General features: G+C 40.1%; 1 protein-coding gene and 1 long non-coding RNA gene across 3 annotated transcripts in view; one reads left to right on the top strand and one right to left on the bottom strand.

Annotated features, from left to right (window-relative positions):
* Window positions 1-2461, top strand: part of ITPR1 (inositol 1,4,5-trisphosphate receptor type 1) — a 299832-nt gene extending 297371 nt beyond the window's left edge. For both annotated transcript variants that reach the window (XM_074344434.1, XM_074344433.1), the window contains one exon: window positions 1092-2461. In XM_074344434.1, the coding sequence (XP_074200535.1) occupies window positions 1092-1178 (87 nt within the window). In that variant the 3' untranslated portion in view covers window positions 1179-2461. The remainder of the gene's footprint in view (window positions 1-1091) is intronic.
* The window catches only part of LOC123618915 (uncharacterized), a 31209-nt gene extending 4901 nt beyond the window's left edge, over window positions 1-26308 (bottom strand). Inside the window, exons 1-2 of the long non-coding RNA XR_006727400.2 lie at window positions 25939-26308; window positions 2593-2758 (exon numbers count right to left, since the gene is read on the bottom strand). This is a non-coding gene — a long non-coding RNA (uncharacterized LOC123618915). The remainder of the gene's footprint in view (window positions 1-2592; window positions 2759-25938) is intronic.
* Between the last annotated feature and the right edge of the window lie 209 nt (window positions 26309-26517).

The raw sequence follows: 26517 nt of genomic DNA, 5'->3' as shown, positions 1-26517 counted from the left end.
GAGATTTAAGCGCCAACTGTGTGACATACACTCTATTAAAAAGTTTACATACCGCCTCCCCGCCCTCCACCCAGGAGACAGGAACTATCACCCTAATTGTATGAAGGAAGAAACTCTGAAAAGTTAAATAACATAAAACTGTCATGGAAACAGGTCTGTCTGATTCCAAAGCCCACGTTCTTTTTACTACTGCTCCCTAGTTCGTCTCTGATTTTAGGAAACCAGAAATCTAGGAGCAAGATCTTAGGCCACTTGTAGATAACCACATTATCTAATACATATTTCATAACCACCCTTTTATCTTAATTGACTTAAATGCCCGGCATCAAATCCGGAGCTAGGACTAACTGGGTAAGTGCAGGGAATTAATTATACCCAGAACAGAACTTAGATGCTCATCAGCATGAGAACTGATTTAGTTCAGCAGCCAAATCAACAGTACCAGCCTCTCGTTCTGAAAGTCCTTTTTCACTTGACCAGCCCTAGGACAGGTCTCTCCTGACCTTGGCGCCTGTGGGTGGCAAGGAACAGTCACCACGGAGTGCCAGGGCATTATTTATGGTATTGAATCTCTCTGGACCTCACAGGTGAGGACATTCCTCATCTTCCTAGAAAGGCTGTGTGATATTTTTTTTTTCTCTCAAATCAAAACTACCCAAGAGTCACTGGAAACAGGAATCAGGGCCTTCTGAAGACCAGGGGCTGAATCCCGGTCAAACCCAGGATTCTAAGCACACTGCTCTTCTTGACAGTTGAGTGTGCTGTTATTGTCACACAAAGCCATCATTTGAAAATAGAGTTGGGAAAGGCTCGAGAATCTTGTGCTTTTACTGGGTTTGGTTCCTTTATGAAACAAGTAGCAAGCAGCATTTCTGAATGTCACACTGCATGACTAGGGCACAGAATTTCCCATTCTGCCTAGGAAGAGGTCCTTTTTGAAGTTCTGTGTGTTTGATATACTGATGGTACGCTATTTGTAGAAAGTGGGTTTCAGTATAAACCGTAACCACAGAGGTAAATCTATGGTTCAGTATACGATCTGACGTACAGGAAGTGTCTGAGTCTAATGATGAAACTTTTTAACTTTCCAGATGACAGAACAAAGGAAGCAGAAACAAAGAATCGGCCTTCTAGGACATCCTCCTCACATGAATGTCAACCCACAGCAGCCAGCATAAGCAAATGAAATAAAGGAATCGCATTTACCTTTTTAAATTATTTTTAGTGTGGGTATGGCTAATTAGTTCTGATTCACCCACGAATGTTACCTTTCTGCTTAGTATATTTGTAAATACTCAGTTTTATACTGTATGTATATGATTGCTACTCTAAAGGTTGGGATATATGTATTGTAATTAGAATTGTTGGCAGGATGAAATTTCATCTGTGCCAAAAATATTAAAGATGCCTTTTTTGGAAGGACTAAAGAAAGCACCTGATTTGCACTTGAACCAGATTATAGATTTAAAAGTATATGACATTATTTTGTATTTAAAACTAGAATAGCCAGTATTTATGTTTTTTATAAAACTGTGCAATACCAATTATGCAATCACAATAAACTTGTAACTCCTGAGTATCCTAATGGGAGTGCACATCTTTGAAGCTGGTGTGTTAATAGTACGTAATAAACGGTTAAATATCCAATGATGCTGCTGCCAAAATCATATTAATAGTGAGTGAGTTTCAGGCCCCTGGGCATTGTGTACCGTGTGATTATCCTGTGGTGATGCTGCTTCTCGTTGCTAGTGGCATCAGTGCCTCTGTCTTACAGTGACAGTGCTCCAAGTCTGAACTGTCGAGTCAGCACTCATTTTAAGACAAGCAACTGTAGTCTCAAAGATTCTTTTAGGCTTCTGAATTGATCATTTAAACGAACTGTGTCTTTAAATAAGAGAGCTAAATTAGATGCTCAGACTTTAGCTTGCCAAGTTAATGAATTTTTTAAAGGGAACTTTTTATGCCACGTTTGGGATAAATGCTTACTAGCTAGCCAATCAGTGTCATCTCCTAGGTGAATTTTGGTGTCACGTTATAAAGAAATGAATAACTGACGGTCTCTAGATTATCTAGTCCAAATGGTAGAGCTGATTTTTTTTTTCTTCATCTGAACCAACGTGCTACAGTAGCTAAGAAGTATTAAACCACATAGAGCCATATAAAGATGAAATACGACCTACCCCATTAGAACTCATAGTTTGAACACTGACATGTTGTTCTTGTGAAAGGGCCACATTTTGGTTTTAGTTCTGTCACATAAGATTTCTTTTCTTGATGGATGAGAAGTATGAAAGGAAACTTTTATATCTGTTGCCTAGTTTTTGTACATGGCTCTCATTTTACAAGAGAACCTCTCTACAAAAAATAAGTTTTAAAATGTATTGGAAGCAGAGTTCTGAAATGAGTAAAGTTTGTAAATGCATATATAAAATAAATATTTAATAAATGATGCAGAATAATATACAGTGACTGACTGGTGACTTTCATTTTGACATCTCTGTGTTGTAACAGCCATTCCAATTATGTATGTTCTTAAGGACCAACGTAAACTACAACTGGTTTGCTTATCAGATTAATTCAGAAAGTGCTTACCTGACTGATGACTCTGAGAACCACCTGGACAGATACGGGGAGGGGTGGACCGCGGCCGTTCGTTCTTCTAGCTGAGCGAGCGGCAGCCAGGCTGTCACGAGCGCCCTGGCACACACCACGCGGGCAGGAGTGCCTTCTAGGGCTCACGCCTCCTTGAACTTGCTCTCTGCAATGCGGAGGAATCACAGACAGCGAGGTCAGTTCTCGTCCATGCCCAGGGGTCGGAGGCCTTCAGCACGACAGTTGAAAATGTCTTACAAAGCTAGCTCGTCTTCCCAAAGGTGGGGAAACTGGTTTCCTCCCAAGAGCAAGGCTCACCCTGGTTGCTCTTTTTACACTGATTTTTCTCTGTGCTTTGGTAAATCACAATAATGACCATCCAACGTTGGGAACTAGGTCAGGATTAAATTCCAGTTAAATGCCTAGTTTCAAAACCAATGCTGCTGCTTTATAAATTCAATAACTTGAAAAAGCAAGTGAATAATTTTCCACTCAGCACAGCAGATCTCCGCAGCCTTTTTCCATAGTAAGGCAAGCCCAAGATAGATGTATACTTGTATCTATAAACAACCCGTCACTCCCTGCTGAACCCCACCCCATGGGCCCCAGCCGCAAGGACCTGCTCCCCTCGGGTCCCTCTTTGATCTCCCGAGCTGCCCAGCACGGCCAGGCGGTGTGTGTGCCTTGTCTCCCAAGCCCCGTCCCATCCTGTTCACTGGGAAGCTCTGCATTGACATGTTCAGGTTGTGGCTTTTACAGGTTTCTCATGTCTCGTTTGAATCCTGTCACCTAAGATATAAATCTTCACTCCAGTTTGCCAGCTTCAGCAGAAAATAAACGACGCTGGAATGCCACTCTGCCCTACGTGCGGCAGGTCCTACCCCTCGAGTTCAGGTGTGAACAAAGCTGGTACAACCGAAACACAAAGTCTCAAGTTCTAACTCCTGTGGCCTTTGATGTGCAATTGTGATTTCACCTCTCTCCAGACATCGCTTTTTCAACACCTCTATTTCAAGGACCAAGGTCCAAGTCACCTGCAGGGCTACTTCCCCGGGTGAAGAATCAGAGCCATCAGGCTGAGGAACCAATGTTGACAGCATAGCGCTAACAAGCAAGACAGTCTTTTTGTCTCTGATTAATTTTTAACGTTTGCTGTAGCACCAACTCAGGCGTCAAGATTCTGCCAATTTCCTTAACGGACCCATTTGTTATATCAAAGGCTCTGGGGAACTCCATTCTACTTTTCTAGCATTTATAATATCTTGCCCTTTTCTACTTCTGTCCCTAACATTGTGTAGCGATAAACCTTGTTTTCCCTACCAATAAAGCTTCCACTCTGGGTGCAGGGTCCCAGCGCTGTAACTGACATTCCGTCCTCCTCACGCGCACATACCAAATACAGCTCTTTTTATTTTGTTCTTTAAAAACTGGGTTCAACTTGCTTGGTTTGTTTCCACGTTCATGACTGGTTGCTCCTCAGTCAGTTTTATTTGGTTCTACTTTCTGAAAATGAATTGCTTGATTCTGCTCCTGTAATAACTGCTCTTCCACCCTGCTTAAACATTTCCTAACATAAATTATAAAGCAAGCATACTTTATGTGTGGAAGTGAACCAGCAACCCGGTCTTTGCAGTAGCAAACGAAACAAAGCTTTACTTACGTAGCAGTGGGAAATTACCAAGATCTTCTCAGTAAACTAAGGAATTAACCCATTAAAACCTCAATTATAGATTTCTGTATCCTCCTACTGTGGTTGGTTGGGGTAATGCATTAATGAGAAACAGCCTGAAAGTTTCTGACAGTTATTTTAAGGCTAATCATGAGACCATTAAACCGACTTCCGGGCTGCATAGATGGAAATTGATTCCTCCACTACTACTAGATACAAAAGGAGCATAACTACCTGCTTCCAGGAGTAGAGGTGGTGTTTGCTAAAATAATGTTTTCATAAATTTTGAAAAACAAAATGCGCTTGACAGGATGCTTAAGTTATATGACAATAAAAGTCAGCTTGACACAGGATATGATACAGTCACAAAGGACCCCCCCTCCTGAAGGCTCCTGAGACAATGTGTTCTGTAAACCAAACCACAGAGCGGGAGTGAAACTTTTATTAAAGATAAGAAATTGAGCCTTGGAGTGGTCGAGTAACTTGCCCAAGGACTCGGCTCCAGAATAATCAAAGGACTGCTGAGCCAGCCAAACGGGAGCGAGCTCTTAGCACCTGCTCCCCCCCTTCTAGAAAGGGCTGTGGCATCTCACCCGGAATCAGGTTGCCCAAAACAGCTCTCCCTTGACAGAACGTTCTTATGCAGAATTGTATCCTGTCCTACAGTGCAAACTGGTGTGCTCTTCTTTTCGAATCTCTTTCATAAGAGGAGCTACACATTAGAAAGTATTGAATATGATTAACCTGTCATGACTGAAAACTCTGTGGCAAAGATAAGAAGCCCCTACAAATCTCTCTTTTACAGCTACACATCTCCTATAAATACCACCTGTTTAACTGCACTTCTCAAAAGGAGAATCTGTTCTCTCGATCAGGGTGGCTTCTCCCAGTGAAAACACTGGGGCACAGACTGGCATCCTGTTCTACCACGCAGGTCAGCGTCTGTGAGCAAACCCTGCCTGCTCTCCGTTTCTCTGATCATTTGTGAACACTCAACCAGAATGCTGGAAAACCCCCTCGAAGATTTCGATTTTACAGAAAGTACCCAAAATTCCACCAGTTTTGCATCACAAAGTAGTGGTTAAAGTAGAGTTTTGAGCAAAATGCCATGTGTGTGGTTTTTGTGGGTGGCTGCAGCTCAGAACGACTCTTGGGCCCCGTGAGTTATCGACGGGACAGCTAGGGTGGCAATTAGCAACAAAGACAATTCTGATCACCGAGCAAACATTTTTCCGTCAACGCTATCGTACGCCGCCTTTGGCAACTCTTACAACCTAATGGCTGCCTTCAAGTCCAGACCCCCAAACCTACCAAAACGAAGAACGTAAAAAGGCAGACCACAGGCAGGTTTTCCGTTTGGTCAACTCAGACAGTGCTCACGGGCTGTGGACTCTCCAGCTACTGGTGGTTTAAACTCACCGGGTAACACAAACCTCTAGCTTACTGGGGGACTACATTAAAAAATAAATGAATAAAAAGGAATTAACCTAAGGAGAAACTTAAAGTACTTTAAGGTCATGACAAGCCAGTGTGAAAGAGGCTCCCGGCACCTAGGGGTGCATCACCCACCCAGCCTGGAGAGGAAAAGGGAAGCGAAAACCCACGAGAGGATGAGAATGCCGAGTCTGAGAAAACCCCTAGGGTGAACTCTGAACAACAACAACAAAAAAAAGACGAGTCCCACAACATAAGAAGTGCATATCGTATGCAAGAACCACTAATGGAAAGAGTTTGCCAGCATTTCTGTAAAGACCTCACAAAAGAGGGCTGGTCCCATGTCAAGAGTGACACCTGAGACAACCCAGAAATTCAACCTGTGCACTCCAGAACTTAATTAAGCTACTTAATTTTTTTTTCTCTCACGTATGTTCACCTATGGCATCTCATGCAGTCTTACCAGAAGCTTTGTGTAAATGTCCGCTAGAAGGAAAACTGTGAAGATGTGGGGTGAGGCTGGGACGCGGAGACCAGAGCCGCACCAGGCTTGCGTGCCGAGTGTCGGTTTACTTCAGAGCCCCGACGACGGCAGCGTGCTGGGGGGGAGAAGTGGGCTTCGAGGCGGGTGACAGTCTTCACACCAGCTCTACCAGTTCAGGGCTATGACTTTAAGCAAGTTCTTGAATCGTTATAATTTGCACACACACACACACACCATCTAAAGAGTAGAGACACCAGCACTTCTTTGGGTCGCAGTGAGATTTAAGAGAGACCGTATACGTCGAGTGCCTGGGAAAGACCCACAAAGGTCACTTCCCATTCCTCCGTAACACGATCGCTTCCTTCTTCCCCACCCGCAACCTCAGCCAAACGCCGCGTGACCAAAAGCTACCTGTGTTCCTACTAAACAGGCCTGAAGTTACTACGCTGGGATCCCAGATCCCCAGGTCTTAACATGACGTGTTTGGGTCACATCAAATCATCTGTAAAAACTGTACTTTTAATATCCAAATTACGTTCTTACTATCAGTTTGAACTGAATTCATAAGAAAAGAAAACTACTCTACAGTGTGTAACTTCCAGATAATTAACCTCACGTTTCTGATTGGTGCTGAAGTTAAATCTGACTTCCTTTTTTCAACAACTTCATGGGAAGACATTTTCCCGTAGGGGTGATCTACTTCCTTAGTTCATCACGTACTTTTACCTACACTCTCGTGTAAGCCTCCCAACTCTGTTAAGCAGCTACTGTCCCTGACACGTGCATGGCTCGAAACTGTACCATCTTCCACTTAACATTCAAAGGCAAATTCTAGACCGGATCTCACGTAATTCTAGGAAGCCCAGGACTCTCCTTAATAATTTCCAGGATCCTCAGGTGAGTGCTTACAACTTCCTAATGATCCCTTGTCATTTTCTTATCCTGATTCCTGACTGCAGCCAATTCCCCCCATCTCCCCTCTCTATTCCACTCCACCCGAGTGCAGACACGGCCCTCTGTACCCTCTGCCTCCAAAACATATAAACACCTGAGTGTTGTAAAGAGCAGCTCTTTAGTAGGAAATGACTATAACAAACAGATGAATAACAAATAAATAGTAGGAAACTATTTAAAATTGAGAATCAGATATCAAAGCTCTCTGTCCTTTTCCTTCTTTGTCGCTGGAGTAGCAATTTCTCTTCTCATCTTGAGCCTAATGCTAGGACCCACTTCCCTCACCACCCCTGCCCAAACAAAAGCAAAAGAAAAACAAGAAAACTTCCCTCTGGCTTCAAGTGAAAAACTAAAAATTCTTGTCTCTTGACAATGCAGAACAACGTTAGCCCCCTGGTCTCAACCACTCCCACCTGGGTTAGCCCCTTGCCTAGACCAAACAAACAAGACTGTAACTCATCTGTCTTCAGCTTTCAACCCAAAAAGCAAATTGCCTTTTTTTAAATTAAAGTATAGCTTTTTTTTTGCCCCCTTCCTGGTACCTCCCCATCTTAGAAAAGAAGAAATCAATTTAGAAAGGTGAAGCCATGTGGCCAAACGAGAACTTGAGTACTGATCCTACACAGTCGTCCTGCGGTCTCCACGGGGGATCAGTTCCAGGACCCCCGCGGACAGTAAAATCCGGACGCTCAAGTCCCTCACAGAAGCCGCACGTACAGTCCGCCTTCCGCAGCCGCGGGCCCCGCACGCGGGGGTTGGCTGACCGCAGCGCCCGCATCACTCTCTGCCGGTGCTTCACTGTGCCCGGTGCAATCCTGCCGAAAAGGTGCTGGGGCCTCCACCTGCGCACCTGGTTGGGGGCCGTCTGTAAACACCAGGCAAAAGTTCTAAGAGGCGCAAAGCAAGAGTTCTTAAGGGTAAGGGCTGAAACTGGTTCCTTCAGTGCCTCACACAACTCCTGCCAGACGGAAGGGTTCAAGACGTTTGGTGGCACGGGGGTGGGGGACTCTTTGCAAACCTTCACGTTATCTGCCCAAGGGTTTTGGAATCAAGACCCACCAGGATTCTTTCACTAAGGAAGGGATACTTAGCGGTGGCCCAAAAGGAGCTGCATTTACGACACTACTCTTTTAGGGGCTGACCATTTAATCTTCTAAATGACCTGTCATCATAATGCCTCTGGCTCCAAGACTCCTGCTTCACCACTCAAAAACCGTCCTCCGTGGCTCCCTCCCTCCAACGAGGCAACCCCAATCTCTCCCCCTCCTGTCCATTCTTACAGAGGACAAAGCTGGGCTTGTGTTGTCTCCACGAAGGTGGACACTCAAACCCACGTGTACCTCCTTACCCCTCTCACTGCCCCATTCCCTCTCTAACCACACCAGAAGACCATCCCTCCACAATCCATGGAGAATTAGGGCAGTTCTCAGATCACACCTGAAGAGACAAAAGACATTTTAGGTAGCATCAAGAAATTATGCATGAATGATAAATGCTGGAGCGGGTGTGGAGAAAAGGGAACCCTCCTACACTGCTGGTGGGAATGCAGTTCAGTGCAACCATTATGGAAAACAGTATGACAATTCCTCAAAAAACTAAATAGACTTACCATATGATCCAGCAATCCCACTCCTAGGCATGTATCTGGAGGGGATTCTAATGTGAAAAGATACATGCACCCCAATGTTCATAGCAGCACTTTTTACAATAGCTAAGACATGGAAGCAACCTAAATGTCCATCAACAGAGGACTGGATAAAGAAGTTGTGGTATATTTATACAATGGAGTACTACTCAGCCATAAAAAAAGAACAAAATAATGCCATTTGCAGCAACATGGATGAACGCAGAGATCATCATTCTAAATGAAGCCAGAAAGAGAAAGAAAAATATCATATGATATCACTTATACTTGGAATCTAAAAAAAAGAGAGAGAGACACTATGAGCTCATCTGCAAAACAGAAACAGACTCACAGACACAGTAAACAATCTTACAGTTACCAGGGAAAGGGGGTGGGAAGGGATACATTTGAGAGTTTGAGATTTACAAATGTTGGCCACTATATATATAAAAATGTATTTTAAAAAAATGTCTTCTGTATGGCACAGGGAACTATGTTCAATATCTTGTAATAACCTTTAATGAAAAAGAATATGAAAATTAATATATGTCTGTATATGCATGACTGGGGCATTGTGCTGTGCACAAGAAATTGACACATTGTAACTGACTGTACTTCAATTAAAAAAAAAGAAATGATGGCTGTTTGAGGCAACACAGTTATGGGTCACCTATATATGCACATATATACAACATGGGTGAATCTCAAAATCCCAAAAGCATTAGGTAAAGTACATGAAGTCAGAATCAAAAGGCTATGTAATGTATCATTCCTTGGCTATGACATTCTGGAAAAAGCAAGACTAAAGGAACAGTAATCAGGTCAGTGGCTGCCGGAGACAGGAGGTATCAGAAGTGGATTTATTACAAAAGGATCCTAGCGAAATATTTGGGGTGATCAAATACCTTCAGTGTGATGGTGGATAATGACTATGTAAGCATCTCAAAACTCACAGAACTGTATTCTAAAAAGGATCAATTTTACTACATATGGAAATTATACCTCAGTAAACTTGACTTAAAAAAGAAAAAAACACCACTGGGAGCAGCAAAAGGCCAGGCCCCAGGAGCTGCATGTTCAACCTGCTCCCCAGGTAACTCCGTGGCAGGCTGTCCACAGCCCACGCGCTAAGGGGCACTGCTAACACATGGGTTGTGTTCTAACACCTCTGTCCTTTTTAGAACGTGCAATGTGTGTACTTTCTGAACTGAGCATCATTTCACAGAGTTGAGGGGGACAGTAAGGTCAAGAAATCTGCCCACTGGGGAACCTGGTAGCGTGGCAGTGAGACTTAATTTAAAAAAAAAAAAAAAGGACAAAGTATGCTCCTGCTTAAAAAAGTGTCTGTGTTTTAGAACTTACAAATGGAACGGTCCTGAAGGTATGCTGCATGAGGCTTCTATTGTTGCCATAACAAATTACCAAAAACTGAGTGGCCTAGAACCACAAAAATGTATCATCATAGACTTCTTGTTGTCAAAGTCTAACACGGGTTGGCAGGGTTGAATCCCTTCCGGAGGCCCTAGGGGAGAATCCATTTCCTTGCCTTTGTCAGCTTTAGAGGCTCCTGCACTCCCTGGCTGCTGCCTGCTCGCATCGGCAAAGCCAGAATCGGCCAGGTGAGTCCCTTCACTCCCTGCATCACGCTGACTGCGATGCCCTGCCTTCCTCTTTCACTTGTTAGGGCCCTTGTGAGTATCCCACTTGGAAAATCCCAGGAAATCTCCCCATCTCAAAAGCCCTAACATAATCACATCTGCAAAATCCCTTTTGCACTGTAAGGTAACAGTACGTTCACAGGGTCCTGGCATTAGGACATGGACATCGCTCAGGGGGCCAGTACTCTGCCTTCCACATTTGCCCAAGCAGAAACCAGGCAGGTGCTTCGGGGTAAGACAAGGAGAACAACCCACCTGTCAAGTTTTCAGGCTTGGCTGATTTGCATACAGTTGGGAAGGTCACATGCTCTCATGGTCCAAACAGGCTGAGCAAGTCTGCTCACTAACAGGACCAGAGAGGCTGCTGAAGCCACGCAGGATCGCCCCAGACGGGCTGTGGCTTCCTTTTACTTTCACTATTGATGCTCTCGGAGAACTAGAAACAGCTATTTTAAAACGTGTTTGATTGTGCGCACGCACGCGCACACACACACACACCTTATTGGAGGTTTTTCTCTCAGGTTTTACTTGTGAGGATTAACACTTTAAGAATAAGTTAAGATCCAGAGAGGTACAGTGAAAACAAAAGTGGACCATAAACTTCCCAGCCAGACAACCCTTGCTGATTAAACAAACACCAAACCATGCCTGTGTGAGACCAGAAATTTTAAATAATATACCATTCATATTTCTTCTTTGGTGAAGTGTTTATTCAAAGTTTTTGCTTACTTTTTTATTTGTTATCATTGAATTTTGAAAGTTTTGGTTTTTATATTCACGTTTCCAATTTTTTATCAAATATATATTTTGAAAATATTTTTTCTTGGTGTCTGTGATTTTTGTCATTTCATTTTCCTAGTACAGCTTTTTAAAGACCAAAAGTTTTTAATTTTGATGAAAGTCAATTTATACTTTTTTTCTTTTATGGTTGTTTTTTGTATCCTAAGAAATGTTTGCCTAAATAAGATCCCAAAGATGTTTGCCCTACGTTTTCTTCCAAGACAGCTACATACAATAGAACTTTCTGTGATGATGGAAATGCACTGTAATCTGAGCTAATTAATAGAACAGCTTTAGCTAGCCACACCCGGCTACCAAGGACTTGACATGTGGCTGGAACAACAAAGGAGTTCAATTGTTACACTGTATTTAGTTTTAATTATTTAAATTCAAGTAGCCACATGTAGCCAGCATATGGGACAGGATATTCTAGAGGTGCTAAATTTAAATTTTACATTTTGGCCTATGATACATTTTGAGTTAATTTTTGTATATGTACAAGGTATGGGTCAAGGTTCATTTTTTAAAATATGAACGTCAATTAATCCAGCACCATTTTTGAAAAGACTATCTTCACTCCAATGAGTTACCTTGGCACCTTTGTCCAAAATCAATGGACCGTGTTTGTGTGGTCTGTTTCTCTGCACTCTATTCCTTTGACCTCTGCGTCTTTCCTTTCACCAATATCACATGTCTTCGTATATGGTCAACTAATCTTCCACAAAGGTACCAAGAACACATAACTGGGAAAGAGTTGTCTTTTCAACAAACGGTGCTAGAGAAAATGGATATGCAGATGAAAAGAATGAAACCAAACCCTTATCTTACACCATACGCTTACATTTTTAAAACATTTTGAATTGATGTTTGTTTAAGAACTGAAACGGAAAAACTTCAAGAAGAAAACACAGGGGGAAAGCTTCATGACACTGGTCCTAGAAGTGATATGAACACCAAAAGGACAGGAAACAAAGGCAAAAATAGACAAGTGAGGCTACATCAGAATAAAAAGCTTCTGTACAGCAAAGGAAACAATAGAGTGAAAAGGAAACTTGTGGAAAGGGAGAAAGTATTTGCAAACTGATAAGAGATTAATATCCAAGATATGTAAGGAACTCCTACAACTCAAGAGCAAAAAAAAAAAAAAAAAAAATCCAAACAACTTGATTAAAAATGGGCAAATGATCTGAGGAGACATTTCTCCAAAGAAGATACACAAATGGCTAACAGGTACACGAAAAGAGGCTCGTCATCAGGGAAACACGCATCAAAACCACAATGAGGTATGACCTCACATCTCTCAGGACAGCCATGATCAAGACAACAGAAAGTGACAAGTGTTGGTGAGGATGCAGAGAAACTGCAGCCCCTGGGCACCGCTGGTGGGAATGGAAGACAGCAGCCACTCCGGAGAACAGTACAGAGGCTCCTCAAAAATTAAAACCAGAACTACCACACGACCCTGCAATCTCACCGCCGGGCCCAAGAGAACTGAAATTGGGATCTCAAAGAGATATCTGCGCTCTCACGTTCACCGCAGCCTTGTTCACAATAGCCAAGGGGTTTGAACACCTGAAATAATTAAGTCAAGAGATGAATGGATAAAGAAAATGTGGCGTATACACATAGTGCAGTATTATTATTCAGCCATAAAAGGAGATCTTTTCGTACGCTACAACGTGGATGAAACTTGAGGACATTATGCAAAGTGAGAGAAGCCAGTCAGGACAAATACTGCATGATTCCACTCCCATGAGATATCTGAAGTAGTCAGAGTCATCAGAACACAAGTAGATTGGTGGTGTCCAGAGGCTGAAGGAAAGGGGAAATGGGGAGTTGCTATTTAATGGCTATAAGGTTCTAGTAATGCAAGATCAAAAAGTTCTCGAGGTCTGCTTTACAGCACCGCGCTGGCAGTTTACGATTCTGTACTGTACACCTACTTATTAAGACGGCAGATCTCACATTATGTGTATGATCTTAGCATGCTTTAAAAAAAACCACACACTGTCCCAATTACTTTAACTTTCTACTAAGCCTTGAAATCAGGTAATACGAATCCTCAGTCTTTTTCTTTTTCAAAATTGTTTTGGCTACTTTAAGTTCTTTACTTCTCTATATAAATTTTAGAAATAGCCCATCAATTTCCACAAAGAAGATGGCTGAGACTGCGATTATAATTCCATACAATCTACACATGAGTTTGGGGAAAAAAAAACTACATTTTGACAATATTGAGTCTCCCAACTTAGGAACACACACCACCTCACCCCTAATTTAGGTCTTTGGTTTCTCTCATCAATTTTGTAGTTTTTAGCAGAAAAATCTTGTACGTATTTTGTTACATTTATCCCTATTTGAATAGTTTGGATGCTACTGTACATAACACTTTAAAAAGTCTTCAAGTTCAAAATGTTTCCTGTTAGAGAAGTGTAATTCATTTTCATATACTGACCTTGTAACTTGTGACCTTGCTAAACTACAAGATTCAGTAGCATTTTTGTAGCGTCTTTGGAAATTTCTAACAGACAATAGTGGTATCTACAAACAAAGGCATTTTTATTTCTTCTTTCCAATCTGTATGCCTACTTCTTCTTCTTGCTTTACTACACTAGCTAGGAAAATAATAAATAAGAGTGGTGAGAGCCAACATCCTTGCTTCGTTCTGATTTTAGAGGGAAAACATTCAGTCTTTCACTATTAAGCATAATGTTAGCTGTAGGTTTTTCATGCATGCCCTTTATCAGGTGATGAAAGTTCACTTTTGTTCCTAGTTTTCTGAGACTTTCATCAGGAATGAGTAATAGATGTTTATACAATGCTTTTTCTATATCAACTGAGATGATCTTTTTTAGTCTGTTGATACAGTAAATTGCATTGATTGATTTATAAATAGTGAACCAATCTCACATCCTGGGATAAACCCCATGTGATCATGATGTATTTTCTATTCTTTTTATATACTGAATACTTTTCAACTTTCTTATTGTGATAAAACCAACAAACTTTACCATCCTAACCATTAACTGTACAGTTCAGTGGTATTAAACATATTCACAATATGTACAACCATAACCACGATTCATCTCCATAGCTCTTTTCATCCTGGAAAACTGAAACCCTGTACCCGTTAAATAACAACTCCCACTGTCCCTCCCCGTCAGCCCCTGCAAATCACCGTTCTACTTTCTGCCTCTATGATTTCTGACTACTCAAAGTACCTCATTTAAATGGAATCAGACAGTATTTGTCTTTTTGTGACCAGCTTATTTCACTTGGCATAAGTTTTATCCATGAAATAGCATGTACCAGAATTCCCTTCCTTTTTAAAGATGAATACTATTCTGTTGTATACATATGCCACATTTTGCTTATCCATTCAACTGCTGATGGACACTTGGGGTGCATTCATCTTTTAGCTATCATAAATAATGCTATGAATACAGGTGTACAAGTATCTCTTCAAACCCCTGCTTTTTCTTTTTAAATTGAGGTATAGTTGATGTACAATATTATGTTAGTTTCAGGTGTACACATAGTGACTTGACAATCAAACCCATTATGAAATGATCACCACAGTAAGTCTAGTAACCATCTGTTACCATACAAAATTACATTATTAACTACATTCCTTATACTGTGTATTACATTCCTGTGATATAAAAGTGGAATTGCTAGATCACACAGGAATTCTATTTTTAATTTTTTGAGGAACCACGATACTATTTTCCATAGCAGCTGTATCATTTTGCATTCCCATCAATAGGGCACAAAGGCTCCAATTTCCCCACATCCTCACGAAAACTTAATTATTTCCTGAGTCTTTTGATAGTAGCCACCCCAATGGGTGTGAAGTATAATGCTACCTTATAAAGTTATTTGGGAAGTCTTAATTGTCTGCACAGGAACACATCCTCTTTAAAAAAAAATAAAACCTAAAAACACAGCCTTCAAAACCACAGAACATAACTGATACTTATAAATCCAAAAAATCAGAGAGATAGAAGTAAAATGAAGAAGCAGAGGAACTACTCCCAATTAAAAGAACAAGAAAAGTCCCTTGAAAGAACAATCAATGAAATAGACCTCAATAGTCTACTATCTACTAGTTTTTGAAGATCATGACTTCAAAAAGAGGGTAATAAAAGCACTAAAGGAAATAAAATAACCCCATCCAAAAATGGGCAAAGGGCCTAAACAAGCAATTCTCCAAGGAAGAAATACAAAAGCTCAACAGGCACATGAAAAAATGCTCAATATCACTAATTATCAGAGAAATGCAAATCAAAACTTCAATGAGGTATCACCTCACACCAGTCAGAATGGCCATCATTCAAAAGTCCACAAATGACAAATGCTGGAGAGGCTGTGGAGAAAGGGGAACCCTCCTACACTGCTGGTGGGAATGCAGTTTGGTGCAGCCACTGTGGAAAACAGTATGGAGATTCCTCAAAAGACTAGGAATAGACTTACCATATGACCCAGGAATCCCGCTCCTGGGCATATATCCAGAAGGAACCCTACTTCAAAATGACACCTGCACCCCAATGTTCATAGCAGCACTATGTACAATAGCCAAGACATGGAAACAGCCTAAATGTCCATCAAGAGATGACTGGATAAAGAAGATGTGGTATATTTATACAACGGAAAACTGTTCAGCTATAAAAACCGACAACATAACACCATTTGCAGCAACACTGATGTTCCTGGAGAATGCCATTCTAAGTGAAGTAAGCCAGAAAGAGAAAGAAAAATACCATATGAGATTGCTCATATGTGAACTCTAAAAAGAAACAAAACAAAAACACAAAATAGAAACAGGCTCATAGACATAAAATACAAACTTGTGGTTGCCAAGGGGGCAGGGGGCAGGAAGGGACAGACTGGGATTTCAAAACAGAATAGATAGTAGTAGAATAGATAAACCAGATTATATGGTATAGCACAGGGAAATATATACAAGATCTTATGGTAGTGCACAGAGAAAAAAATGTGACAATGAATATATATATGTTTATGTATAACTGAAAAATTGTGCTCTACACTGGAATTTGACAGAACATTGTAAAATGACTATAATTCAATAAAAAATTGTAAAAAAAGATAATAAAGGAATTAAGAGACTATGAATAAACATGTATAATACTATAAAGGAAATAGAAACTATAAAGAGGAGCCAATTAAAAACAGAAAACTCAATGGCTGAGAAAAGAGCTGAGCTGAAGGCAATCAAAAGCAGACCAGACAGAGGAAAGAGTAAGTGACTTAGAAGACAGGATAAGAGAAATCACACAATCAGAGCAACAGACAGAGAAGCAAGTGATTCTAAAGGCAGAAAGAGAAAAACAAAGAGTTACAAAGGAGCCTCCATAAGGCTTTCAGCTGATTTCTCAACACAAACATTGCAGGCCAGAAGGGAGAGACAAGATATATTCAAAGTTCTGAATGAGAAAAAGCTGCAACCTAGGATGCTCTATCCAGCAAGACTATCCTTTAGAATAAAAGGAGAGAAAAAGAATTTCACAGACAAGGAAAAACTAAAAGAATTCAGCAATACTAAACCTATCCTAAGAAAAATATGGAAAAGTCTACTCTAAATAGAAAAGAAGGACACTATAGAAAGGAGAGAACCATTAATTGGAAATGAGATAACTACAATGAGTTGCAATAGAATAAACATGAAGATGTAAAACAGGACATCAAAATCATTTAAGGTGGGAGAGGGAGCAAGAAAATAAAGACTTTTTTTCTTTTTTTCATTCATTTTAGGATGTGTTTGGGCTTATATGACTTTATAGCAAACAGATATAGTAATGGGTCAATATACTTGAAAATCAGGGTAACCACAAATCAAAGAATACAATAGAGTCACAAAAAACAAAAAGAAACCAAGATAATATGAAAGAAGATATCACACCACAAAAAGAAAAAGAAATAAAGAGGAAATACCAAATCAACTGGAAAACTAAGTTCAAAGTGGCAATAAATACACATCTATCAATAATTACCATAAATGTCAATGGACTAAATGCTCCAATCAAAAGACACAGAGTGGCAGACTGGATAATAAAACAAGAACCTACAATATGCTGCATACAAGAGACCCACTCTAGGGAGAAGAACACACATAGATTGAAAGAGAGAGTACTGAAAAAGATACTCCATGCAAATAGAAATGACAAGAAAGCAGGAATAGCAATACTGATTTCAGACAAAATAGACTTTAAAACAAAGGCCATAAAGAAAGATAAAGAAGGACACTATATAATGATTAAAGGAGCAACACAAGATGAGAATATTACACTCGTAAACATACATGCACCCAATATAGGAGCACCTAAATACATAAAACAAATACTAACAAACATAAGGGGAAACTTGACTGGAACACAATCACAGTAAGAGACTTTAACACCCCCTTAACATCATTCAACAGATCTTCCAGACAGAAAATCAATAAAGCAACAGAGATACTAAATGACACAATAGAACAGCTGGACTTGGTTGATATTTTTAGGACGTTACATCCCCCCAAAAAACAGAATATACATTGTTTACAAGTGCACAAGGAACATTCTCTAGGATAGATCATATGCTAGGACACAAAAGAAGCCTCAGCAAATTTAAGAGGATAGAAATTATTTCAAACATCTCTGACCACAATGGCATGGAACTAGAAATCAATCACAGAAAAACAAAGAAGGAAAAAATGACAATATGAAGATTAAACAACATGCTATTAAAAAACCAATGGCTCAAGGATGAAATCAAAGAAGAAATTAAAAAATAACTTGAGACAAATGACAATGAAAACACAACCACACAAATCCATGGGATGCAGAAAAAGCCATCCTATGAAGGAAGTTCATAGTGATACAGACCTTCCTCAAAAAACAAGAACAATCTCAAGTAAACAATGTAACTATCATCTAAAAGAATTAGAAAAAGAAGAACAAAGAAACCTAAAGTCAGCAGAAGGAAGGAAATAATAAAGGTCAGGGAGGAAATAAATAAGAGCTTTAAAAAACAATAGAAAAAAATCAATCAAACCTAGGGCTGTTTTTTTGAACGAGTAAACAAAACTGACAAACCTCTGGCCAGGCTCACCAAGAATGAAAGAAAGAGAACACAAATAAACAAAATTAAAAATGAAAATGGACGAATTACAACCAATACCACAGAAATATAAAAGACCATAAGAGATTACTATAAATAACTATTTTGAAACAAATTGGACAACCCAGAAGAAACAGACAAGTTTCTGGAAACATTCAGTCCACCAAGACTGAATCAAGAAGAAACAAACCACTTACACAGTCTGATCACTAGAAATTAAATAGAATCAGCAATTTTAAAAAAAATCCCTGCAAACAAAATTTCAGGACCAAATGGCTTCAGTGGGGGAATTCTACCAAACATTCAAAGAAGAACTCATACCAATTCTTCTCAAACTCTTCCAAAAGATTGTAAAGGAGGGAATACTCCTAAACTCATTCTGTGAAGCCACCATCACTCTGATACCAAAACCAGACAGACACTACCAAAAAAGAAAATTATAGGCCAGTATCACTGATGAACATAGATGCAAAAATCCTCAACAAAATATTAGCAAACAGAATCCAACAGCACATTAAAAAGATCATACACTGTGATCATATTGGATTCATGCTAGGAACACAAGGATGGTTCAACATACGCAAATCACTCAGTGTGATACATCACATCAACCAGAAAAGGGACAAAAATCACATGATCATATCAATAGATGTAGAAAAAGCATCTGATAAAATTCAACACCCATTTAAGGTAACTCTTACCAAAGAGAGTATAGAGGGAGCATATCCCAACACAATAAAAGCTATTTATGGCAAACCCACAGCCAGCATCATACTCAACAGTGAAAAACTGAAAGCCTTTCTGCTAAAATCTGAAACAAGACGAGGATGCCCACTCTCACCACTTCTATTCAACATAGTTTTGGAAGTCCTAGCCTCAGCAATCAGGAGAAAAAGAAATAAAAGGAATTCAAATTGGAAGAGAAGAGGTAAAACTGTCACCATATGTGGATGACATGATACTATATATAGAAAACCCTAAAAGCTCGCCCAAAAAACTACTAGAGCTGATAAAAAGAACTTGGCAAAGTAGCAGGATACAAGATTAACATACAGAAATCAGTGGCATTTCTTTACACTAACAATGAAAGATCAGAAAAGGAAAGTAAAGAAACAATCCTTTTAATATTGCATACAAAAAAAATAAAATACTGAGGAATAAATCCGACCAAAGAAGTGAAAGACTTACATGCGGAGATCTACAAAACATTGATTAAGGAAATTAAAGATGACTTAAAGAAATGGAAATATATCCCATGCTCTTGGATTGGAAGAATCAGTATTACTAAAATGGCCATATTGTCCAAGGAAACCTACAGATTTAACGCAATCCCTATCAAATTACCCAGGACATTTTTCACAGAAAGAGAACAAATAATTCTAAAATTTATATGGAATCACAAAAGACCCAGAATTGCCAAAGCAATACCAAAGAAAAAGAATGAAGCTGGAGGAATAACCCTCCCAGACTTCAGACAATACTATAGAGCTACAGTCATCAAAACGTCATGGTATTGGTGCAAAAACAGACATATGGATCAACGGAACAGAACAGAGAGCCCAGAAATAAACCCACAGACCTACAGTCAATTAATCTTTGACAAAGGAGGCAAGAATATACAAAGGGGTAAAGACAGTCTCTTCAGCAAACGGTGTTGGGAAAACTGGACAGCTGCATGTAAATCAACAAAGTTAGAACACTCCCTCACACCATACATAAAAATAAACTCAAAATGGCTCAAAGACTTAAACAGAAGACAAGACACTATAAACCCCTTAGAAGAAAACATAAGTAAAACATTCTCTGACATAAATCTCAGCAATATTCTCCTAGGGCAGTCTACCCAGGCAATAGAAATAAGAGCAAAAATAAACAAATGGAACCTAATTAAACTTACAAGCTTTTGCACAGCAAAACAAACAATAAGCAAAACAAAACAACAATCTACAGAATGGGAGAAAATATTTGCAAATTATACAACTGACATAGGCTTAATTTCCAGAATATATAAATAGCTCATACAACTTAATAACAACAACAACAAAAAATAAACAACTCAATCCAAAAATGGGGAGAAGTCCTAAACAAGCAATTCTCCAGTGAAGACATACAAATGGCCAACAGGCACATGAAAAAATTCTCAATATCACTAATGATCAGAGAAATGCAAATCAAAACTTCAATGAGGTATCACCTCACACCAGTCAGAATGGCCGCCATTCAAAAGTCCACAAACGATAAATGCTGGAGAGGCTATGGAGAAAAGGGAACTCTCCTACACTGCTGGTGGGAATGTAGTTTGGTGCAGCCATTATGGAAAACAGTATGGAGATTCCTTAAAATACTAAAAATAGATTTACCATATGATCTAGCAATCACACTCCTAGGTATATATCCAGAGGGAATCTTAATTCAAAAAGATCCATGCACTGCAATGTTCACAGCAGCACTATTTACAGTAGCCAAGACAGGGAAGTAACGTAAATGTCTATCAACAGGTGACTGGATAAAGAAGCTGTGGTATATTTATACAATGGAACACTACTCAGCCCATAAAAAAGAATAAAATAATGTCATTTGCAGCAACATGGATGGACTTGGAGATCATCATTCCAAATGAAGTAAGCCAGAAAGACAAAGAAAAATACCATACAATATCAGTTACATGTGAAATCTTAAAAAAAAAATGAACTTATTTACAAAACAGAAACAGACACAGAAAATAAACTTAACTTACGGCTACCAGAGGGAAAAGGGGTGGGAAGGGATAAATTGGGAGTTCAAGATTTGAAGATACTAACTAATCTATATAAAATAAATGAACAACAAGTTTATACTGTATAGCACAGGGAACTATGTTCAATATCTTATAGTAACTTACAGTTAAAAAGAATATGAAAACAAATATATGTATGTTCACATATGACTGAAGCATTATGCTGTATATCAGAAGTTGACACAAAATTGTAAACTATTCTTGAATAAAATATATATTTAAAAAATTTTAAGTAAAACAAGGAGACATAGTTATAGGTCAACACATATGAATCCTATAGTAACCACAAATCAAAAACCTAAATAGATAAACAAAAACTAGAGAGAAAGGAACATAAGCATACCACTGAAGAAAGTCATCAAGCCACAAGGGAACAAACTAAAAGAAGAAAAGAATAAGAAGAACTGCAAAAATAATCACAAAACAAGTAACAAAACGGCAATAAGCACATACCTGTCAATGACCACTTTAAATGCCAATGGACTAAATGCTCTAATCAAAAGACACAGGCTGGCTGATTGGATGAAGAAACAAGACCCACCTATATGCTGCTTATAAGAGTCACTTCAGAGGTAAAGACACAGACAGAGTAAAAGCGAAGGGACAGAAAAAGATATTTCATGCTAGTGGAAACAATAAGAAAGCTGGGATAGCAATACTCACATCAGACAAAGTAAACTTTAAAACAAACTCTATAACAAAAGGCAAAAAAGTGCATAAGTTATACAGTGATAAAGGGATCAATACTAGAAGAGGATACAACATACATTAAAATGCATGCACCTAATGCAGGAGCACCTAAATATATAAACCAAGTATTAACAGACACAAAGGAAGAAACTGACCATAATACATAACAGTAGAGGACTTTAATGCCCTACTTACATCAACAGACAGATCATCCAGACAGAAAATCAATAAGGAAACAGTGGTCTTCAAGGATACATTAGGCCAACTGTACATAATAGGTATCTACAGGACATTCCATCCCAAAACAGAATCCACATTCTTTTCAAATATACATGGAATGGTCTCCGGGAAAGATCACATACTAGGCCACAAAACAAGTCTCAAAAAATTTAAGAGCACAGAAATATACCAAAATGAAAACACCAATTTGAAAAGATACACGCACCCCAAAGTTCATAGCAGCATTACCTACAACAGCCAAGATATGGAAGCAACTTAAGTGTCCATCAACAGATGACTGGATACATATGGCATACATACACACACACACACACACTAGAATATTACTCAGCCATAAAAAAGAGTGAAATTTTGCTTTCTATAAAAACATACATAGACCTGGGGGTACTTAGCGAAGTAAGTCTAACAGAGAAAGATAAGTACTGTATGTTATCACTTATATATTGAGTCTAAAAAATAAAATAAATGAATGAATATAACAAAACAGAAACAGACTCAGAGAACAAACTAGCAGTTACCAGTGAGGAGACAGAAGGAGGGAGGGGCAAGATAGGGGCAGGGGATTAAGAGGGACAAACTACTGTGTATAAAATACATTAGCTGCAAGGACACATTGTGCAGCACAGGAAAGCAACCAATATTTTACAATAATTTTAAATGTATAATCTATAAAAATACTGAATCACTATGTGATACACCTGACACTAATATAATATTATAAATCAACTATAATTCAATTTTTAAAAAGATGTAAGTTCTGCAATATGCAACCTGAGCTTTTACCAACTGTGTTCTAGGACAATAAACAATTTTTTTAAGGAAAAAAATTCTACTCATATATATTTTTAAAATATCTTCCCTTTCCTTCTTCATTTTACCTACAATGCTACTACCCTTCTCCAGGCAGCCATCATTTTTTACCTGGACTTCAGCAATGGTCACTTAATGGTTGTTCCTTCTACTCATAGCCTTGAAGCTCCCAGCATTCTCCTACCCTACTTTCCAAAACCTTTTTTCACAGACTCAGAGACTCTGACTCCTTCTTCCTTATTTATCCTCATCTCTCACAACTTCCTCCTTTACCAAAGCCACCGCCCCGAATACACACATACACCTATAATAATTAACGTCGGACTTTCTAGGTCCCGGAACAACGGATGCTCTCTTCTGCATCGTGTCTTTCCACACGCTGTTCCTTGCTTAGAACGCCCATCTCCTCCTGCCTTCACTTGACTTCTACTTAACTTTCAGACGTCAGTTAAGGTATCCTTTTCCTGGAAATCTTTCAGTGACACCCTAAGCTGGGGCTATGTGTTCTTTATCCCTTCAGCACTTAATAAATTGAAGTTATTTTGCTGTTACTTCCCTCCAGATTGTAACTTCCACGAGAGCTGGGGCTGATTTACATCCTGTTCGCCACCCTAGTCCTGCTGTTGTTAAATTCAGAAATCCTTATTTTATGAATAGAAACACATACAAATCAGAACAGAGGAGCCAACGCTGAATCACAATTTAGGTATACCGACTGCACTGACCATGGGCTTAGTCAAAAATATTCAGTGCCCACCACATCCTTCTAGTATTGTGTGAGCATTGTAGGACTTGGATTCAGAAGACCTTGAGCAATTTCCTTTTACTTTCTCTGGAATTTTTTTTCCTTTTCTGAAATGTTTTCTTCATTTCTTAAATGGGGTAAGAAATGCCTATATCACAGTGATACAGGAGAACCGATGAGAGGAAACAGAGGGAAAGCATTTTATAAATCAAACAATACTACACATACATGTATATCATTATATACATATATGTATCATTAACTATTTCATGTTGCCCAAAATCTAATGGCTTATTTTTATCCATCAGTGCTTTCTACTACTACTACTTTCTAACATTTTCAAATTAATTTTTATTTTAATAAAGTACACAATAAACACAAATTTACCTTTCCTTTTCTGAAGTCTAAAACTCTCGTTTTAAAATCCTAGCCATCCAATATCAATTTTATGAGCAGATTCTTAAGTAGTTGCTATGTGTTACATTAAAATTCTTGACTCCTTTATTAAATTAAGAAATTATTGCTTTGGACTAAGGGCCACACTAACATTGTAAGATTTCATTATTTCATTCAAAACAAAGAAAACACAACAAAAATGTTAAAGGAAACTGTTTCTCAATAAAACATTATAAATCTTCAGGATTTCATCACAATTATAAGGCATAACTTTTCAGGAAGATTCTTCTCTCTTAAAAAAAAAAAAAAACAGAGAAAACAAAGTCATAAGTTTCCTGAGGTGGAAGAACATATAATAAACACTGTCTTATTCTTCGGTGTCCAATATGGTAAAGAGAAAAAATGGGGACAAATGATTTACATAAGTATTAAACAGAAATAGTACATTCTCAATGAATGTTTATTATGCTTGTTGTGGTTATTCAACAGATCACACTCTGTGTTACATAATGTATGTTGAACTGAAGTAGTGAGACCAAGGACACCTAGCTCTTTCAAGCCAAATTCAAGAAACTGGAAGACTGGCAAGTAAACTCCACAACAACTTTTTAATATATTGAAATGAAAAGTTGAAAATAAATGGAAAACATCAACCAAATGCCGACTTTTTCCAACAAGGAGCTATGTAAGGGCAGACCGATGAGTTTTGCAAACACCCCTCAGTCACTTAAGGGGGTCAGGATCTATCAGCTATTTGGACATATTTTAGATGCAAGGCACCATACGCCAATCAGTGTGGAGTCATGGTAGGCTTACAAAAAGCTAGTTACATTCTGACAAAGCATGTTGTCTGATCAACAGACCATAAACAGAAACTATCACTGGCACTCAGGGGCAAAATCCAGCTGGGTTTCTTTATCCCTAATCCCAGTTTCAGCTGTGGGTTTTTTTTTTCTTCCCAGAAAGAACAGTAGTTTGATTTACTCAACACTCTGAAGAAGTCAGGGTGTGGTCATCCTTCTCTAAATAATATTACAAATGGATTTTCCCTGAACTCTTGCAGCAACAGGATTTTTCAAGTAGTTACTGGTAGGAAAAGGTGAGACAAAGGTCAAAATGCACGTCTGCAATGAAATAATAAACACTATCTTTTAAGGACCATCCTGGAGACAACGGAGGCAAAGGCATTATTGAGACCAAAAAGGTACAGCACAGAACACGAGTATCTTTCAAGCTTCCAACACGGAGCCACAGTAACACCTGAAAATACTTTTGCCAGCTCTCCTGTTAAGGGCTGACAATTTTAAACCAAATTACTCCAGTACACGTTAATAATCGCCCCAAATGCAGATCCATCACATTTCCTCCATCATCAGAACAGGACTCAATCTACCACTGAATTCAGAAAAATCAATGAAAAGTTTCCTCTAGCCTTTCTAAAACACTTACCAGCTACAGAGACGGGGAAAGTCAGATTGCGGAAACCTTTTCCAAGGCAAGGATATAAGTGGGAGTGTGCCTAATAAATCAATAACTGAATCCCTCCTCCCTGGCGAGCCAACAGAGTGGAGCCGGCCCTCTGTTCTGCAGGGGAGCACCCTCGGCGCGCATAATCTGTGTCTGCATTCCCCCCAGACATCCTGGCTGCTCTGAAATGAACAACTCTACACAGACGCCCTTCGCACCGCCTGAAGCCTGGAACTGGTGTTCTGAGCCCTCCATGTGCGAGGGACAATGCATAGCCATACGACACGCTCTCCTCATTACCTTTGACGCAGGTTCTGTGCGCTGACGAGCAAACTGAGGCCCAAGCTCACACAGGCAGTGTGGCCCAGCCACGGGGGGACCCCCCCCGGGGGGGCCCTGGCACTAAACTACCGTGGAGCTTTCATCTTGCTCAGTGCCCGCGCTAGGCACCCGGCTCCCTGAGGGCAAAAGGGGGTGACTTGGGTGCTCTAAATACTCACTAGTCAGGTAGTGAATGTGGCGTGAACTCTTCTTTGTGGCCACTCTCAAGCCGCAAGCCCTCCAGAAGAATGGGGACACTGAGGCCAGGTTAAGTGGCTTGCCAGAGGTCACAGAGCAGGTAGTGGGCAGAGGGGGGCCTCGAAGGCTGACCTCTGCCAATCTCAACGTCCGTTTGTACTACTGCCCAGAGCTTCTACCAGGCTTACTGGTCCCTAAGATCCTGCAGACTTTCAGGGGAAAAGGCCTGGGTCGGGGCTTCCCTCCGGGATCGTTTTCCCGTCAGCAGCCTCCGTCGACAGGGAAAAGCGGCGGCCCCACCCGCCGCCAGCGGCGAGGCTTCGCGCCAGGCACTCCCTCCCCCGCCTTCACCCCTTTGCCACCTCCGCCCTCGCGCCAGCCTCGCTGTGCGCCTGCGCGCCCCGGCCCGGCCGTGGGCCCGTGGGGCTCCACCTGGCCCAAGGCCGCCGCCAATGGCAAGGCGGGGCCTCGCGCTCGCCACGCCCCCTCACGGGAGCGCACGCTTGCACCTCCCGCTCTGCCGGCGGCCCCGGCTTAGCCGCGTGCTGCGAGCGGTGCGC

This window comes from Camelus bactrianus, chromosome 17 (assembly GCF_048773025.1).
Source record: "Camelus bactrianus isolate YW-2024 breed Bactrian camel chromosome 17, ASM4877302v1, whole genome shotgun sequence".
Lineage (NCBI taxonomy): Eukaryota > Metazoa > Chordata > Mammalia > Artiodactyla > Camelidae > Camelus > Camelus bactrianus.
The sequence above is the reverse complement of the archived record's forward strand: the minus strand, read 5'-3'. Positions and strand labels throughout refer to the sequence as shown.